The sequence below is a fragment of the Takifugu flavidus genome, chromosome 16 (assembly GCF_003711565.1).
Source record: "Takifugu flavidus isolate HTHZ2018 chromosome 16, ASM371156v2, whole genome shotgun sequence".
NCBI classification, from domain to species: domain Eukaryota; kingdom Metazoa; phylum Chordata; class Actinopteri; order Tetraodontiformes; family Tetraodontidae; genus Takifugu; species Takifugu flavidus.
In genome coordinates, this window is record NC_079535.1 from 9944911 (window position 1) to 9964384 (window position 19474).

At 46.2% G+C, this 19474-nt stretch overlaps 1 protein-coding gene across 4 annotated transcripts; it reads right to left on the reverse strand.

Annotated features, from left to right (window-relative positions):
• Positions 1 to 4320: 4320 nt before the first annotated feature.
• Positions 4321 to 19376, reverse strand: plcb2 (phospholipase C, beta 2). Of its 4 annotated transcripts, XM_057012009.1 has the most exons (32): positions 18888 to 19376; positions 18725 to 18802; positions 18118 to 18186; positions 16799 to 16939; positions 16534 to 16613; positions 16389 to 16442; positions 16232 to 16307; positions 16007 to 16107; positions 15643 to 15803; positions 15425 to 15571; positions 15173 to 15330; positions 14243 to 14325; positions 14077 to 14161; positions 13470 to 13626; positions 11789 to 11871; positions 11623 to 11719; positions 11432 to 11516; positions 11177 to 11301; positions 10823 to 10974; positions 10336 to 10500; positions 10153 to 10252; positions 9891 to 9995; positions 9643 to 9707; positions 9441 to 9531; positions 8665 to 9156; positions 8270 to 8564; positions 7730 to 7871; positions 7268 to 7332; positions 7074 to 7121; positions 6893 to 6950; positions 5578 to 5661; positions 4321 to 4971 (listed from the first exon to the last, which is right to left on the reverse strand). In XM_057012009.1, the coding sequence occupies exons 1-32, from the start codon at positions 18969 to 18971 to the stop codon at positions 4801 to 4803; spliced, it is 3897 nt and encodes a 1298-aa protein (XP_056867989.1). In that variant the 5' UTR covers positions 18972 to 19376; the 3' UTR covers positions 4321 to 4800. The 4 variants fall into 4 exon arrangements, with proteins under 4 accessions (XP_056867989.1, XP_056867987.1, XP_056867986.1 ...); XM_057012007.1 differs by lacking the exons at positions 18725 to 18802; positions 18888 to 19376 and having other exon boundaries at positions 8270 to 8543; positions 18056 to 18356; XM_057012006.1 differs by lacking the exons at positions 18725 to 18802; positions 18888 to 19376 and having other exon boundaries at positions 18056 to 18356.
• Between the last annotated feature and the right edge of the window lie 98 nt (positions 19377 to 19474).

A 19474-nucleotide genomic window follows, 5' to 3' on the forward strand; every position in this document is an offset into this window, starting at 1 on the left:
TGGGCCACAGAGCTCTCTCTCCATCTCCGCCTCGACAGGACCCATTTGTGGCCTTGCAGGCCCACTTATGTCTGACAGCTCAATAAATTGTTCGAATGGAAAACAAACGTATTTGATGGCCGCAGGGAGGCGTGTAACACTCAGCCACAGCTGGAGCAAAGGCCCGGCGTGGTCACATCCACCCAAAACAGGAAATGATTTGGATGGATTTTTTTTTTTGGGGGGGGGGGGGGGGGGTAGACGTTAACACGGACTAAAACAATGACACCATGTCTCACTGTATCTGTATTACAGGAGATTTTGTACATTTACTATCAACTACTTTGTGATAAAAGTCTATCATCCATCCATCCATCCATCCATCCATCCATCCATCCATCATCCATCCATCCATCCATCCATCATCCATCCATCCATCCATCCATCATCCATCCATCCATCCATCATCCATCATCCATCCATCCATCCATCCATCCATCATCCATCCATCCATCCATCCATCCATCCATCCATCATCCATCCATCATCCATCCATCCATCCATCCATCCATCCATCCATCCATCCATCCATCCATCTTCTGTTAACCCCCCCATCACACTTACACTGAGAAATGGATAATGTGCAGGTTTTTGGAGTGTGGGAGGAAGCCACACTCACACTTTTGATTATTTATTTTTTATTTACTCTAGGTCCTAGAGTAAATAAAAATATCACTTTTGTTTATAACATAAATATATCTTATGTTGTGGATGCACTGTAAAAACAAGTGTTTTTGGATACATTTCATATAAATACATTTCATATAAAACCTTGTATTTGGGTGAATATTTAAGGTATTTCTAGGTGATTAAGTAATTAATTTTTTAAATTAAGCATGACTGCCACAGAACACATTCCAAAACACTGACTATTGTGTTCTCACTTTATTATCTGCCCTTCATTTATTTCAAATCTCAAATATCCAATAACTGTTTCACTGAACTAACGCGGTGCTGTCGACATGAAGAGCAGAGGAGGCCCATGTCGGTCGGATCTGACCCCAAGATACAACAGGCGTAAATGGCAGCTCTCGATTTTGGCAGCTCTCGAAGAACCCTCACTTCTTTATAAATGAAAGCGTAGCAGCAGCCCTGAGGCCCACATTCTATCGCCCACACGCTCCTCAGCATTCAGGTAAATGCTGAACAATGTGAGCCGCTCAGCCGCTGCGCTTCCGCATCAGATGGGCCGCTGCGAAGATTATTACCCCGAAAAGAGCCACTTTGTGACTCACCTAAGTGCATGGCATCAAATGCTTGCTGTGGGTGTTGCTGCAGCTCATGACCTTTTCTGCAATCACCACTGGAGTAATAAACATGCAGGAGACGGCTGGAAAAGTCACTGGGTTAATGCATCTGAAACTAGAAAGACTAATCATTATCAGAAGTACCTGCTTAAGTTCAGACAGCGTTTACATCCTTGTTTCCTAAAACAAGAATATTGTGTTGTGCAGTTTGACTGCTTAGTTTCTGTTCTTTTTTTTATTGACTTATACAAACTGGTGCAAAGTTAAAAGCTTTAACTGGGAAAGACAGAACCTTTTCCCATCTGTTCTGGAAACTCTGCAACCACCAAAAGGCAAAAAGCCGTGGAAGACACCAGTGTCCGCAGCTGTTTAGGGACTTGAAACAATTACGAGGTGTCTGTTGCTGCTCGAAACAGGTGCGTCCAAAGATGGAGGCCCTAACAAACAAATCACCAGGCCTCCCATGGAGGCGCGGAACCAGTGTATGAGCTGAATAATCGGGCCGGTGGTGTATACGTACACCCGCATCCTCAACCCTTTTCAAATTTGCATCCGTAAGTAGGTAGAAGCGCCTGTCACAGACCTTCGCAGTCTTCCTATGTGCTGCAGGGGGAGTAGCTTCCGGGAATACTCATTAGGCTGCTAGAACTGTCAGTTAAAAAGCTTGTTTGCAGCATGCATTAGATTCATTTCTTAACTTGCAATGATTGCCCCCCCCCCTTTAAATGTACAGTTTGCACTGAATGATCCCCACTCACACAAACACACACTCACATGCTGCCTGTGATGGAGCAGCCTCAGCAGGTGGTGTGCATGTGGGTGGCGTGGGCGAGCAATATTCGCCCAGGATGGCATCCACTTCCAGGCAAGATGGACTCTAGATCATGACTCCACACCTCCTGTGGGTCAGCAGGAAGCAGGAAACAAGAAAAAGTGAAAAGTGCAGAGTTTTACCTCCATCTGCACCAATCCTGCAGAAAGAGCCTTCACTAAGGTGCAACCATGTGTTTTACTGGTCACAGTCTTTGTACATGTCAATCATTTGTCCTGAAGAAGACTTTGACATTAGGGGGACTCATTCGAGATCCTAGCCCAGGGGTGGGCAAACATTTTGATTCGTGGGCCACAATGGGTTCTAACATTTGACAAAGGGGCCGGACCAGGAGCAGATGGATGGATGGAGTGCTTTGGTAACCTCACCTCATTGGAGAAAAAATACACATCTTGGGATATGGAGAAAACATGTGCTTTAATTTCAAATGAAAATGAAGAGAAGCATTACAACAAAATATCTGACTTTGGAATGAGTCTTAAAACACTTAAAATCAAATGAATAAAATGTGCCTTTTTAAAAAAAATTAATAACCATTTCTATTTTAAAGCACTGAAAGTTCTGTTATCCTTCAGGATATCACCATCACTCTCCTCCTGACTGTCTTTTTTCTAGTGGGAAAACACCAGAATTGCAGTGAAAATTTAACATTAACAAGGTTTATTCATTTAATTTTTCAAGTTTGGCGGGCCGGATTAAAACGTTTAACGGGCCGCGTGTGGCCCCCGGGCCTTAGTTTGCCCATGCCTGTCCTAGCCACATCTGGCACACAAGGATTGAGCACTGCTCAACCTCAAGCTCTCCTACCTTGTGTGCTTCTTCCTGTCGACCCCTCCATGGTGACCAGGGCCCCGCTCAGACCCTCCTCCTCCAGCTGGTATCGGACGGATCCGTCGGAGGTTTTCTTTGGTTTACATAACCTCATGGGCCGAGTGACTCAGGGCTGACTGCAATCGCACTCTTACGCTCACAGTTCAGCTGTGTTGTGCATGAGGTGGCAGGACTCTCAGGCACAAGCTGTCTCCCCGTAATGTGTTTGTCCAGATCTTCCACTTTTAAATGCCAATCATGTCATTTGAATGAGCTGAAAGGTGCCAAAATTAAAACGAAAAAAAAACAGAGAGAGAAATTGTGGATTGCTAGGGATGGGGAGTGAACCGCTTTGATTAATTCATGCACGAACATGTGCTTCTCAATGATGTGACAGCATTCCTCTTGTCTTAATGCAGTGAGGAGAATATTCCTCCCTCTGTCTGTCCAGCCATGCCCTCCACGTGCCCACAATCTTCTCCCATTTAAAAACGGACACTTCCTCTATGGCAGGTCTCATAACAGCTGAGGCTGAAAAGAAAGGCGCAATTATGTGCTATTATCTATCAGTTCTACCACGTGTGTGTCTGCTCACATCTGCCCGTGGAGAGGTGGGAGAGGTGGAATACGAGGTTTACTCATCCAGCCTGGCTCACAAGGCAGCTCACGCCTGTGCAGGGTTGTTGTTGAAACGTGTCAATCTGTCTGTCGTCCATCCATCCGTCATCCATCCATCATCCATGCATCATCCATCCATCCATGCATTCATCATCCATCCATCCATGCATCATCCATCCGTCTGTCCATCATCCATCCATTCATCCATCATCCATCCATCCATGCATCCATCATCCATCCATCCATCCATCCATCCATCCATCATCATCCATCCATCATCCATCTGTCTGTCTATCATCCATCCATCCAGCCACCATCCATCCATCCATCATCCATCCATCATCCATCTGTGTGTCCATCCATCCATCCATCCATCTATCATCCATCCATCCATCTATCCATCATCCATCCATCCATCCATCCATCTATCCACCATCCATCATCCACCAATCCACCACCCACCCATCCATCCATCCATCCATCCATCCATCCATCATCCATCCATCCACCCCCCACCCACTCACTCCCGCACCCATCCATCAATCCATCCATCCATGCAGGGATACACCCCGGACTGGTCACCAGTCCATCACAGAACACACACCATAATATCCAGTGTGTGTGCATATTGCCTGAAAACAGCTGTAAATTTACAGCTCATAAATAAGCTGTATTATTATATTATTTACAGCTGCAAATAAGACTGTAGTTACGTGTGCACTAAATCCAGACGTCTCACTTTTTTTGAATGACTGAAATAAGATTCAGGAAATGTTTCATCATCAAGATAATTCTTTACTCTTTCCAACAAGCCCCAAAAGAACCCGGATCTAGTTATTACATGGTTATAAGCACTACTAGAATTACAGCGAATCAGTCCGATTACAGTTCGTCAATGAAAACATTTAGGATAAATGTTTGTTTCAGAAAGCCTTAGATAAATGAATGTTGAGATTAGTGCATTTATAGACCCCTACTGTTTCCTACAAAAATTGGATTTTGAGGGCCAAAATGACAAGTTTAGTGGAATGATTATCTTCCAGTGGTTAAAAGCAAGGGAATCAAGTAAGAAAAAAGGAAATAATAAATCACATCATCACTATTTTGTACCAGGGTGTTCATGAAAACATCATTATAGGTTAAATAACTTTATCAATACGGTACTTTCACACACTAGCTTCAATGACGAGTCCTCTACGACCCCACACTCACAATCCAGCTCTAGCTTTAGTAACAGGACAAAAAAGGACACGTCTAACCCAGGAAGACGTCCCCATAGAAGTCCATCCCCTCCAACTTCTTGTCCTCAGCTTGCTCCACCAGGTCAGGGAAGTGGGCCCCCAGGCAGACGTTGACAGCCCCTCTCACCTCTGCAGACAGGCCCCTCAATTTCTGCTCATGCTCCCTCAGGGCCTCCTGATTGAGCTGCACATGCAGGGGGGTCAAAGGTCATGAGCTTGTCGAATGGATACAGGTGGTTCTAAAACGTACAGTACAAATTTGTTGCAAAGCAACTGTGGAGGCCTAAATTGATTTTAAATGGGACTGAAGGTGATTTTCAAGGGTCCTACGAAGAGTAAACATCAAGTTAAAAGCAATAAAAGTTCATATTATTCATCCTTCGACGATTCCCATTCAACAAGAATCTGCCGACACCTTTTCCTCGGACGACAGCTCCAAAGAACTCAGCCAAGTCAGGAAGCTGCTCTGACTTCATCTATGGTGGTGGGAGATCGGACTCCATTGAGTTTCACGCCGGGTTTTCTGTCCTACCAGGTAGATATCGCTTTCACCTGGGATCCCACATTTCTTGGATAAAGTATTTTCTAGTAGTAGCATAAAAACCCAGCTCGTTGTGGCCCTCCAGGACTGGACTTGGGCACCTCTGTTATAACTTGTTGATTCTAGTTTCCAAAGGAGCAAAATCAGAGGGCGAGATACTAACCGGATCAGAGGCGAGTATTGTTCTGGATGGTTAATGCTGTTGAGGCGAAGTGCTTACAAATCAAAATCTGAGTTCCCGAGGCCTACCTGATTGGTCAAAGTCATGATTTCATCCAGTGTAGCGCACTGTTTCTTCATCAGAGCCTCTTGCTGCGGGCTGCCACCTGCAGACTGTGAAGAAACAACGTCCAGTCAGACGCGTCAGGTCGGGTGCAGCCGCGTGTCACATCGAGTGTGTGCAAGTGAGTGTGTGCATCTGGAGTGGAGTGCACTTGGGGGATGCAACCGGAGCAAGACAATCAATACACATAAGTCACAGTTGTCTGGTTGGGTAACACAACCCTGGCCGTTTGACGGAGGCACTGCCCTGATTAAACTGCAACTGTGGAAGTAAAGTGCTGTAATTAATGACCAAGTGCTGATTAAGTGCACCAAAGGCTCTAGAATGTAGCCATGATGCATTCAGGGACAGATATATGCCAGGTTTGAATAGTGGTGAGACCGCAGCGGCTGTGTTTGGTTACTTTTCAGCTTTTTTTTTCCAAATTTAATTCTACTTTTTCTGGTTCATTCATTGACACATCTTCTGCGTTGGATGTCGACATCAGTTCCTGCCATGCGTTAGGTGGTAAAGCGATCAGAACCCTCCGAAGATGCAGACCGTAGTAGTGTGTTTAATCAGACGGTTCTGCTGATGGACGCTCCTGTGTTTCTCATTTGCCTCCCACATCTTCCGCCTCCTCCATTTCATCCTCCTCTTCTCCTCCTCCTCAATCTCCCTCCTCCTCAACGCGCTCGGCCCGACTCACTCACAGCATCTTTTTTTTTCTTTCCATTTCTTCAGATCTTTAGACTCTCGCTCCTCTTTGTAACCATAGTTACACTGTTGAATACCGAATGCTGTGCACAGGCTCGAGCAAAGTGCACGCTGTGCGAAGAAAGATACCGCTGGAGTTTCTCATTTTAGAACTCAAAACCAAATATTCGAGCAGTTGGTATTTTATGACTGCAGTAAAGAGAGAGAGAAAAAAAGTATTTATTTAGCACCTTTTTAGTCATCTCACCACAGGAAGCCTTCCACGTGCGCATTCACCCATTCACTCTTACAGGGTGACAACCACTTCATTAGGAGAAATAACTAATCACATTCATGCAATCAGGCACATTAACACACCGAAGAGGCAGCACCAGGAGCAATGTCGGGTTCAGCGTCTCGTTCAAGGGCACTTCAGCATGTACACAGAAGGCGTCTGGGATCAAACAAACACCCCTCGTCTCACTAGAGCAACCACTCCACCACCTGAGCTACACCCCCCCCACACCACCACCACCCCACCCTCCTCCATGCTGACAGTGTTTGGAGTTCTGCTAAGCTAGCTGCTAGCATTATTTTTTTACTCACCGAACAAGCCATCAAACAAGGCCCATCCAACAGCTCTGTGCTCATCGCCCTTTTCAACCTGAGAGAACATAAATGGAGTTCTCCATTAGAACCTGTCAGTGGAGGAATACCCCCACCTGTGTGGATGCCCCCCCTCATCATTGTGCTGATGGTGAAAGGAAACAGAAATGAGTGCGCTCACTTGGCTTTGTCCGAGCATTTGGTTTTCTTCTTGTTATCTTTGGGTTCACTGCAAAACAAAGTAATTTTTTAACGGTTCATGTGGGCGCGTTAATGACCAGGGCTGATGTTTCCATGAATGCTATTTAGACACAAGTAGCATTTTGCTTTATTAGAGTTTGTTTTTTGTTCAATGTTTGTACGTGTGCTTCGCACCTCTCTAGCATCTTCATTTCACTGTTGTGCCGCTCTGTTGCCATCTCCAGCAGCACAGCCAGCCTCTGTCAACACACAAGGGCAAAGTTACTGTCAGTCATCTCACATACTAGTATTCATGCCACACACTAGGACGAACAGAGTCAGAAGGATGAATTATTAAACGGAATCAAGAGAGGCAGCAGCTGAAATTTGAGCTGAGTGCTCAGGAACATCATTTACAGCACGGACAGGATCATCTTAATACTGAGAATGTTACTTAAACACTGATTTAAACACTGTGAAAACTGATCCTCTTGCATATTTATGGTCTAACCCACATTACTGCCCATAGGGAAAAAAAGGAGAGCGTCTCCTGTGTAGGTTATCATGACCACGTGCCTCCTGAAATGGCCAACTTTTAACTCCAGACTCTTGGATACTGACTCCAGGTAGGAATGCCTCCAACTGAGTACTACAAACCTCTGTTGCAAACTGCTCCTTCTTCTTCCTCAGATGGTCACACTGTTCCTTCCACAGCAGCTGCAGCTCAGCCAGCATTTTTTCTTTATGGTCCTGCACACGCTCGCTCTTCACGCCGCTGTCCGTGGAGTTTTCCCCTCCCCTGAAGTGACATAACAAAGAGAGTGGCCTGAAAGTGCTCTGCACGCACCCTGTTTCATTTGGTCGTTACGTTCACCCCATAATATTGTGTTTTCCATCTAGAAGAGTGCATTAGCTTAGGAACAGTCGCTGGACTTCTAAGTCTAATGTCATTAACGAAGCGACTGACAACAACAACTTCATTAGCGGGTCAGCATTCGCTTGGCACAGGAATCAGGAAGCAAAACAAGCTTTTGTTAAATGACTCAACATAAACAATTAGACAGATGGCCTGAGCGGCTCCGCAACAATGCCCCGACACCCTCCTCCACCAAAACACGAGCTGCCCAGCCCCCTTCCCTCCAGTTTCTTATAAATCATCATGCATCACAGCTGCAGCACACAATCAAATCGCCCTACTCTGTTTTCTTCAATGAGATCTTCTTCTTGATGGCCTTGAAGGTGTCGGAGTATTTCTGGATCAGATCCTCGCTCTTTTTCTGATATTTCTTCTCTGCCGCCTTCATGTCTCTCTCCTGGCGTTTGATGGCCTTCAGGTAGTTCTTGTGCTGTGTCAGTTCCTCAGCTGTCACCGTGGCGTGCTCTGCAGCAGAAGCACACGTGAGGACCCTCCTCGTGTTGACAGCCCACACAGCAGCGCGCACAAGCTTGGGAAGACTTTGCTCCTGCAGAACTAAAGCAGGATTTTGATGATCTTGACATGGCGATAAAAAAAAGTCTTGAGAGTTGAAAGACTTTCAGGGAGAAATTTCCTGAACCAAAACCAAATATGAGTGCACAGCTAGAAGTGTTACCTTCACCGCACATCTGCGCCGGGGCTGAGCCTTCACCTCCGGCGGACTGGGCCGCTCCGCCAGCCGCACCAGCTACAGCAGCAGCTTCGGTAGCAGCTTCGTTAGCAGCTTCGTTAGCAGCTTCGTTAGCAGCTTCGGTAGCAGCTTCGTTAGCAGCTTCGTTAGCAGCGCCGGTTGCAGCGTTGTCACCTGGAGACGGCTCTGTGTTTGTGTCGGGGTCGCTGGTTGTGTCCTCGTTGGACACCTCCGGCTCTGGAACCTCTTCCTGCTCTGCAGCCGCGTCTGCGGGCGGACCAGCTTCAGGGGGGGGTTCAGCTGTGACAGGGCCTGGATCTGGAGACGCCTCCTCAGCTGCTGCGTCTGCAGCAGGTTCGGAGCAGGTTGCTTCAGCTTCTGGCACGTTCTCTGCAGGATCGGCCGTGCTTGTTTCTGGTCGAGGTTCAGTCGACTCCTCTCCTACATCGGCTGGTGGTGTTGGTGCTGCAGCCTTTTCTACAGGAAGCAGAAATATGAGAGTTCCTGAGTTCCATTAGGTCGAATCAACTGAAGCACCACCGCTTTGATTTCTTATGCGTCTAGTCTGTGGATGGAGACAATAAAGGGCCTGTTTTGGTCCCCAACACCGAAAAATTGGGTGAGGTAAAGTGAGTGTTTTCTCTTCCAAGCGATCCTGCACAGGCGCGAAGGCCAGGAGAATCTTTCACTGCGGTGAGATGATTATTATTAATCACATCAGCTGTCTCGCAGTGGAAAAGTCTCGCCTTCACTTTCATTACCTGCAGCCGGAGATTCAGCTTCCTTTGCATCGTTTGCAGAGGTCTGAGTCATGAGAGGCAGCTCATAAGGACTAATGTAGTCTGAGGAAGACTGTGGAGTTAAAAGAGCACAGGAGCATCAGGAGCTAGTCCAGCGCTGTTGTTTGAAAAGTAAGAAAATTACATTTTAAAAAGTTTAACAGTGTCTCATTTTTTCTTTTACCTCCTTCGGGGTCTTTGAGGTTTTCTCGTTGCCCTTTGTTGGATTGAATAAGGCATCTGTAAAATCTGCAAGACATCAGGGATTTTGTTTTTTGGATCAAATGCGTGCGCTGATAAAACAGACAAAACTAAAAGACATTAATCAAAGCAATGAAATCAGCCTGGCTTTCGAGTGTCACCTTTAAAAAACAAGAATTGACTTGCAGTTAAGTTTATCTGTACAAAAATTTTTAAAAAAAATCCCAGCACCTGCGAATGCAGCAGGGATGTAGTCCTTGACCTCGATGTACACGAAGACAGAGGGCAGAGTGAGCGGCATGTTGCTCTCACTGTGCAGGCAGATGTGATGGAAACCTGCGAGCCAAAAAACAAACCTCGGTCAGGCAGCGGCCCTCTGATCCAGACGCTGCCTGAAACATGGTCGCACCGCCTCGGCGGCCCTGGGTGACTCGGCGCGCTCATAATGAAGTATGATGTGTGGTGTAGATTGGTTTCACTTGGTTTCACTGGCCTGATTGGATGGCATCAAGGGGGATGATCCTGTGTCCCAAGAATTTACCGTTCTCTTCGTGAGCCACAATTCTCAGAGAGGCCATTTCTGGAAGCAGGATCTGTGCGCCACAAAAACAGGAAGTACATATTAGGTCAAATGGCGTCAGCAAGCATTGTGCACGTAACTCTTCGCCACACACACCTTTTCGAACACAAAAGGCTCCTCGTTCCACACCGGGTTAATACTGTTGGGTGTGGGGGACCACTTGGTGCGAAATTTCTTCTTGGGGTCCCCCGGCAGCCCAATCACCTCCACCTCGATGCCGGTTTTCACATTTTTGTCAGACAAAAACTGGCCTGAATAAATCTAGAATCAGAGGTAAGGACATGTAAAAGTGTGTATCGCTGTGTGTTGTGGTGTGTTGACCCAGGTTCAGGACAAGCTGTGGGTTATAAATAGAGCCATGACTTTCCTACCAAGTCTTGCTGAATACCAGGAACAGCATGTTACTCCCAGCAGGAGGTTTGTGTTATTATAGAGATCATCAAAGGTAGAGGTACACAGGCACAGGCCTGAGCACCAGCGCGCGCGCACACACACACGCACACGCACTTGGGGCTACTGAGACTAATTTGTCATTTTATATTACATCTATCATCCATACTTAGATACAAGGCCAGGAACGCACCTTTATGGTGAGCGTGCTTGCCACAACTGTATCTATCCTGTCGCAGAAAGGGTTAAACGTCTTGTCACTGCGACGCAACACGTCATGCTTGAGCAGGTAACCGGTTCTGCCGTTGAACTCAAACAGAGCCATGTTCAGCTGCATGGGGAAATCTGAAAACAGGCACAAACAGCTTTAAAAGCCGCTCCACGTTTATTCAGCTGCAAGAAGAGGTGAAACACTGCCACCCTGTGGGGGAAACAGAACATGACACGTCAGGTATTTGAAACGCGGTGAGTGGCCGCATCGTCTCACTTTGAGCAGAGTTATTTGTGATATTTTTAGCATTAATTTGCATTTTGTCTCTATTTTTACCCATGGTCTGGTAGTTGAGCGCCACCATCTGGCAGCCGACGTTCCAAAAAGGCTGTGGGCTGTAATTAGACGAATCCACTCTTGTTCCTTTAGGGTAAATCCTGCTCATCTGCCTTTTATTATATCTGAAAGATCATTTAGGAAATTGAGGGCTTTTTTCTGTATTTCTATGTGAGCCACATCATCTTGATATGCTTTAGTCGTTGTTTAATCATTATTTCATTTTCACAGTATGTTTTTAATCTTAAAGGATACTCAACAAATTCAACAGCATTCTTGGCAATCATTGACTCCCCTTTTGTCTCCACGAAAGATGAGATGACATAACTCTTGTTTTTCTCTGTGGAGGAGGGTTGTGAGGAGAGATTGCACGCAGGCTGTTATCTATCATTTCTTTCTTTGTTGTTTTTCTGTTTGGTTTAGTTGTTTTTTTTCTGGACACATACTTCTGGCGTTGTCAAAAGAGATGAATTTGTTGGGCTGGATGTAGTTGACCAGGGACGACATCGCTTCGAAAGCTGTCACTTCCTGTCCAGCTGTGCCCTGCAGTTCGTTCGCACGAGGATGTTAAGGATGAAGGGTGGAAGGCAGATGATGTGAAGCACACTCTACCTCATCTGACGTCTTCATTTTCTCCTCATCCTGCTCCTCCGTGTCCTCCTGCTCCTCGGTGTCCTCCGCAGCAGCGCCCCCCTCTGGTTCGACACGTAAATGAACTCAGCGTCACATTACAGTTTTTCTCAATTGGTTTGGTACATTTCTCACATCAGAATTGAAATTCTCAAAAGTTCTTGTTCAATTGTCACATCATCATGCCATTTGTGCAGATGAAAAAGGCAGTTTCTCATTGCATTGAACAAATTGCAAATGCTTTTGTCCATCCATGCAAATGATTGTGTACAATTCTCAGGTTTTTCGTACATTATCAATTGCTTTTGTCATGCTAATCAAAATGCTTTGTTATAGGAATCTATCAAATAGTCTCTTTCCCCAAAACATTTAGGCTATAGTTCATCATATAAGTCTTCACATGCAAAATGATTTACCAAGCCATCATAACATGTCAAGCATATATACATTTCCATAAGACATTTGTCCCAGGTGAATCTAGACTTTCTCTAATGAAAAGAGTTGATCAACCAATGATCGACAGTTTTCTGAATGAGCTCAAGGGAGCGGCAAAGGGGTGGCAACATAACTATGTGTGCCGCAATATCAGATAACGGTGTGCTGACACACATTCCACTGATGGGTCCATACAACTCTGAACATCTAATAGCATTCCTAGACACTTTGTACAGGGATCATATCCTAGGTGGCCCAGCCGAGAATATGGACCAGCCCAAATATGCCATAATATGGGACAATGTAAGCTTCCACAAGTCAAACCTAGTAAGGCAGTGGTACGCAAACCATAACAGAATGGTGATGGAGTTCTTACCACCATACTCCCCATTCCTCAACCCTATTGAGGAATTTTTCTCAGCCTGGAGGTGGAAGGTGTATGACCGAGAGCCACACACACAAGTGACCCTTCTGGCTGCAATGGATGCAGCATGCCAAGACATTACTGCAGATTCCTGCAGAGCATGGATTAGGCATGCAAGAAGATACTATCCACGCTGCAGGTGTGACGTGGATGAGAATTTGTGGCCTAACAGACAGGAACGGGAAGAAGCTGAAGATCAGGATTGAGATTAGAATTTGGGGAGTTGTTCATATTTTTTTGTTTACCTACTGTATGACCTATGTTTATATTTTTGACCTATGTTTACTTACGTATTGTATTTCACCTTTGTTATGTGCAGTGCTGTCTTTTTTTTTTCTTTACGCACTGCAATGTCAATGTTTGCCAATAAAGAAGTCATTCTGTAAATGTGAATCTTGTCTTTTCCAATCAATCTTACACATATACATTATATGAGGTCAAATGTACAACACTTGTCATCACACCTAAACCACATTTTACATCAACATGTCCCTTCAAAGTGCACTATTCAATTGCCAACATGACTAATGAATTTGACTGTCTTATCCGTACACAATGACACAATGATTAAACATTCTGATGGCACTGACAAGTATATTGACACAAAAACTTGCTTTTGAGGGATGGACTAAGGATTTTGAGCAAGAGACTGGCTTTTGCAGGTGATCCACGGTGTTTTGCTATTTGTTCAAACTGTTTTGAGAAATGCACTTGATCTTCTGCAAATTGCAAGAATGATTGGAAAAATGTACCAAAGTGATTGAGAAAAACTGTAAGAGACACAGAAGTGCGATCGGGCCTCACCTGAACTAGCCTGGTTCTCCTGCGTGCTGGTAGCTGTGCTGGCAGCATCCTGGGTTTTTTTAGTAGGCGTCTGGGTTTCATTGCTGCTCTTCTTGTTCTTGATGAGGATCTTGCCCATCAGCTCAGATGGACTGGGGATCTGGCAGCCCGGCTTCAGCTGCACAAGACAGACCCTGGAAGTGACCTGAGCTGACTGAATGATGATAATACTCTGCAGATGTGTGACTAATAATATGACTGTTCCTTTGTGCATTTGATGTGGGGAAATTTAGACCTAATTTGTCAGTGTCTTGGGAGATTCAATTGGGAGATTCAGCCATTTGAGATAGTTAAACAGGGGCAATGGTTGCCCTGGAAGCGCACACACACACACACACACACACACACACACAGACCCACGTGCACGTAAACACCTGTGAGGAGTAGGTAAACACATGTTTGCGGATGATATGAATCGGTTTAAGAGTCGTGTGGAGCAGAGATAAGATACCGGCCCAGTGTTGCAATTGACTGACTTCCCCCTACTGAGTTTGGATCCAGAACTCTGCTGAGCTTCACAAGGGAAACAAAACAAGCCGTTTTGCGAGCCACGCAGCGGCGTACTCACGGGGTATTTGTCCAGCGGCTCTGTCAGCAGGGCCTCACCAAATATGGTTTTGCAGTAGTTTGCCATTTTCTCCTGCTGTTTCACTCTGCAATAAAGCAGACGGAGGCAGCGAGAGGCCATTAGGCAGTGTCAATACAGTTATATGGCAGGAGTGGGAAAGCCTTACGTGTCAACATGGTTCTCGAACGAGAGGATGACAGGATACTGGGAGGTCTTGAAAGCGCTCTCAGCGATAGCCTCGATTACGTCCTGCGGCACAGCAAGAGAACACGCACACTTGTGTTCAGCTCAGGTACACACGTTACAACCAGGAGGCTTGTGGCCGTGCAGCGAGCAGCAACACCAAAAGCGTGACCCCCAACGTGACTTTCACCCACAAATCACTAAAGGAAGACCGTGTGACAAACTGCAGAACCCTCTTGACTCCGCAGAGACCCTAAAGTCATTTCCAGACCCATCACATTTAGGAACCGACAGTAAACCGAACTGAGGTGTCTTGCCTCGGGGAATGTGGATCTCCATCTGCCCTTAAATGGAAGCGTTGGATGATGGGCGCCGCTGCGCGTAACACGTGTTTCTTTGTACATCTAAACCATCGCGCTCTGTGTCCCATTCTCCAGATGCATTTGCGGAACGTGTGCGGAATGATCCGTAAAATTATCCTGACATCTTTGATGTACGGCGTCTGGGGTCGGCATGTGCTGGGGAGAGTGCACGTGGAGATGTAGCCAAACAATTCCAACCGCGCACACAGGAAGCAGGGAGTTAAGCCGTCTCTATAAAAGGTACGAGATTTATGAAGGCAAGAAAATACTGACCAGCGAGGCTTTCGACAAAACCTGCTATCAATCATTTATAATGCTTCCTGAGCTGCTTTAAACCCTCCATTTTGACAGATTTTATTTACTTTTAATTAGTCTCTAGAAAAAAAATGTCAATATTTTGATCCATTTTTACGATTTCAGGGTCTTTTTCTTAATGAGGTAGTAGAAAAGGACAGACAAGTGAGGAGAAAACTCAGCAGAGCTCTCGCAGACGCTCCATCCAAGTGAAGTGTGGAGAGGATCTATTTTTTATGGGACCGTAGTGTAACCACCTTGAAGAGGATCTCAGTCGTCATGGTGAAGCCGTGGGTAATGATGGGCTCTTCATCTGGGGGTTTGCCCTTCCAGCAGTCCAGCTCCAGGCAGCGGCAGCCGGCCAACAGACACTGTCGGTACATCTCGGGCGAGGACACGCCGGAGAACTGACCAGCTGTGGAGCGGCAGGGAAGTAGAAAAAACAACCTTCCATCAGTGACCTGGAGATGTTGATCAGAGAATCCACAAGCTGGGATCCAAGCTGTGACCTGTCAGGTATGTGTTGTGGGAGGACTTGACGAAGTAGTGGGGTAACGGTTGGGTCATGTCCTGCCACTTGGCCAGCCGGTCCAGAATCACCACGGATGTCTCTGGACCAGTCAGGAAATTTAAGAGGCCTTCAGGAGAAATGAGACCTGTAAAGAAACACAGGCTGAAGGATTCGCTCTGGCCTCCGCCAGGCGCTCCTCCCTGCATCAGGCCTCACTTCTGTTCGAGTTGGAGGAGCAGGGCTCGTATTTGTCGATCAGGGCCTTGACCTGGTCCTGCCGCAGGCGCGGGAAGAGCTCCTCGTTGAGCCGGGAGTCCCTCTGCTTCTCGTTGAGGAATTTAGTGAAGTTTTCCTTCGTCATGGTCGGTTTGTTGGAACTGGAGGACACGCAGCAAAGGTGTAAATCTCGTCCACCACATCCCAACCCACCCCCACCTGAGCTGCACACCGAGCCACACCGCAGCACACATCCACCTGATATTATCTGCTGCCTTTAGGAACGCACAATTTTAGCTGTGCATTCCCAAAACATGACAACTGAAGCATTTGGCTGCATCGGGAGGTGACCGCTCCAACTCACTAAGAGGTGAAGATCTCTAGGATCTCAGGACGAGGGCAGAGGTTGGCCAGAAAGACCTTGAAGGCAGCCTCAGTGAAGACATCAGGCTTCATGGTGTCGTACTGCAACACACACACACACACACACACACACACACACATACGCCAACATGTTTGTTTTTCTCTCAGTGTGTGTGTGGGCATCTCGCTCTTCCCTCAACATCCCAGCGTGTTTGTATTTTCCAACCTTTCCTTTGGGGAGGTGGGCCGATGCCAACGCACTTTCAACTCTTTTCTTATCTGCCGGGAACATCTTGTAGATGCTGCAAGAAGAGAGCGAGAGCGGGAACGATGGGCGCGAGCTGCAGAAGTGACTCTACCTCCCTGCACCCTCAGCAACCTACTTTTTCACCGGGATCTTGCCGTCCTTGTTGGTGTGGAGGGAAACGCGAACGTATCTGAAATCAAACACATGCGGCTAAGCGTGAAGCTGACAACGCCAGTGTTTCATCGGCAACAAAACAAGCCGACGTCCGGGTGTTCGCTCACATTTTCTCCAGGAAGACTTGTTTGCATGCGTTGTTCCTGGCAGCGTTATACGCAAGTGCAATGATGTCATTGGCCCAGTTCTGATGAGTGTTTAGGCAGAAACACAAACAGGGATGTCAGCATCATATGCGAGCTGTCAAAATACCTCAGAGGGACATGAATTTACCACTAGGGGGCGGTAATGTAATAGATTTCTGAATGCATGAATATGATAGATTATGGTGGATTAAAGGACTAAAACGAGATAGTTTCTGCAGTTTATTACCTGTGTCACCTTCTCCTTAGAGGCAAAGAAGTTGTGATAGGTCAAATTGACCGTGTCTGGTCCCGAGACAACAGTCAGAGTCTTGGCGAGATGGTTGCTGTCAGGGAAGTCCAGGTTAAACACGTTGCGAACTTTAGGGTGCTGCGAAAAATAAATGAGAGGCAATATATTTTGGGGTCTGAGATTATTATAAGTAGCAGTTCTACTGCAAATGTTGGCGTAGCTGGATGGTCTGAATCGCTGAAGTGATGGAGGTGGGCTTAAAGATCAACCATTTTTCTCTGTGCTGTCCTGCAGTATAGTCATGGTGTCATTTGCCTAGATAATAAATGCTGCATCTGCAGAGCTCCGGCAGCTGGGAGGCAAATTTTCCAACCAAAGCATGCAAACGCCCCCACAGGCCTCGGGCGCATTAGTGAAATGTCACTTAGTAGTCAACGCAAATGACAGGGCAATTTTTAAAAATTGCATATTTGCATATATTTTTGCATATTTGTCATCGACAGTTTGTCAAATCAACACAAAACAAGGATGTGCTTTGATGTGAGCTATGTGACACATTATTTGGAAAGAGATTTTGATAATACGGTGCAATCGCAAATGTATTTTGTTAATCCTCCTAAAGTCATTTTCAATGTTTTGGGAAATATTTCAAATCATTTGCCCGGACAACCACGTTGCTATCTGAGTAGGCTTTTTTCACTGAATCTAACTTCTTTGTGCGCCCCAGCCATAAAGTGAACCCTTCTTTTCACGCTATACAAAGTTGCTCAGAGCCCCCAGAGTGCAAACCTCAATTTCGGTCCCCACAAATACAGAGAAACACCATCAAAGACAAACATAAATAAACTGAAACAAGACGAGACGTGATTTAAACGCTGCCTTCCCGTATTGGATCCATTTAATCACTCTGGCACGTCAACAGCATCTTTCCCAAACCTCCTTGGGGAGATCTACTTCCCAACATCCGCACCACCCGCCCCACTCCGCCTCCCCCAGCCTCGCCAGGCCGGGAGGCGGAGTGATGGGGAGGAAACTCAGGCTCCTGCATCGGGCCCTCGGTGAGGGACGACGACGGCTGCAACTCTCTGCGGGTGACACGTGAGCACGAACGCTGCAGCAACTTTCAGATTTACAGTCACGCCTACAGCCGCCTGTGTGTTTCAGTGTGGGGAACATACGTCTAACAGCTTTGCATTGCAAATGTTCAGCTCATATTAATGGGCAAACTAGGAGCTTGACACCTGATTTGCATACCTGCAGAGGTTGTTGGTGGTGAGAACAGTGAGGATGACAGTGAATCACAGTGATAAACTCACTTTTGGAAGTTTGGCATATTTTCCTGTTCTGGTATCTCTGATAGTAGCAACATCCAGGAACGTTGTCTCCTAGAAACAAGAACAGAGGAATTAGATCCAACGCTGAATTTAACATGTAGGCGCTTGTCCAAATATGGATTCGGATACAAGTCATCGTTTGGCGAGGTAGCAAAATGTGCCAATTTATTATGTTTGTTTGGAGAAAATAGAAAAATAAACACAGCGAGGACTGAAAGCATCATCTGGGGAGTTTCAGCGATGTACATTCAGAGTGGCCAAAAGAGAAATGGACCTTAAGGAGGCAGCAATCACACGCTACAAAGACAAAATGTCTTCTGTGCGGAGTGAAGTTCAGCAGCACGGTGCAGCAGGATGAGCCCACACCAGCACCGATCGATAACCTCCACAAGCTGCTGACGCCGGAAGAGGCAGCGCCGCTCGCGGCTATCCAGCAGCTTTGGCAGGTTCCCATCACGCGCGCATGTGAGTCACCCAAACATGACTGCCTCCATCACGCAGCTACAGGCAGGCCGTGGTTAGGCGATGCAAAGAGAAACTCTACCTGCATCCACGCAGTCACTGTGCCAGACTCTAGAGGATCCATTACCTTGCTTTGGTTGATCCAGTAGAGGTAGAATCCTTTCGGGTCCATCTTCATGGTGACAGGAGCAGTCTTTGTGGAGTCCTTTGTGGACACAGAGGAGTCAGACACTTTTGATTTGTCATTACAAGGTGGAGTAACACTTCTTCAAGCTGCGGTTCTTACTCACCTCTGACCATTTGGTGAATCGCTCTCCTTTGACCATGTAGTCCTTGACCTCCGGAGGCTCTAAAAAGTGCCTCTTCTGGTTCATTTTGAACTTCAGGTGTGGGTTTTGTTAAAGTTTACTGCCCTAGCTGCCCATCCACCAGTGTCAAGTCACAGACAGGCTTGTTCCTCAGTCTGTATTTGGCGGATCCAGTAAAATGTGCAGCAAGTACATGCAGGACACACCCTGGTAGATATGCATTGCAAATTAAGTTGATTAAGCAAACACAACTTGGATAAACTGTTGTTTTCCAGCAGCAGCCCTGAATGAGACTCCAATGTTCTGTGAAGGTGGGAAAATAACTGAGGTGTAGTTTTTGGGGGCCAGAATAACCTGAGTTATTCCTGGTGGTGAATAAAATGTTGTTCTTTTGTTTATAAGATTTATAAGTGATAAGAGCAACTGAGCTTATTCGAGTATTTATTATTCAGCAGCTGTGAAATCCCAATGTGAAGATGGTGTAAAGAAATCACTGTTTAATAAAGCACAGCTGAGCACATTCAGGATAAATAGTTCTCTTTTAAGAAAATAAAATGGAAAGCATCTGA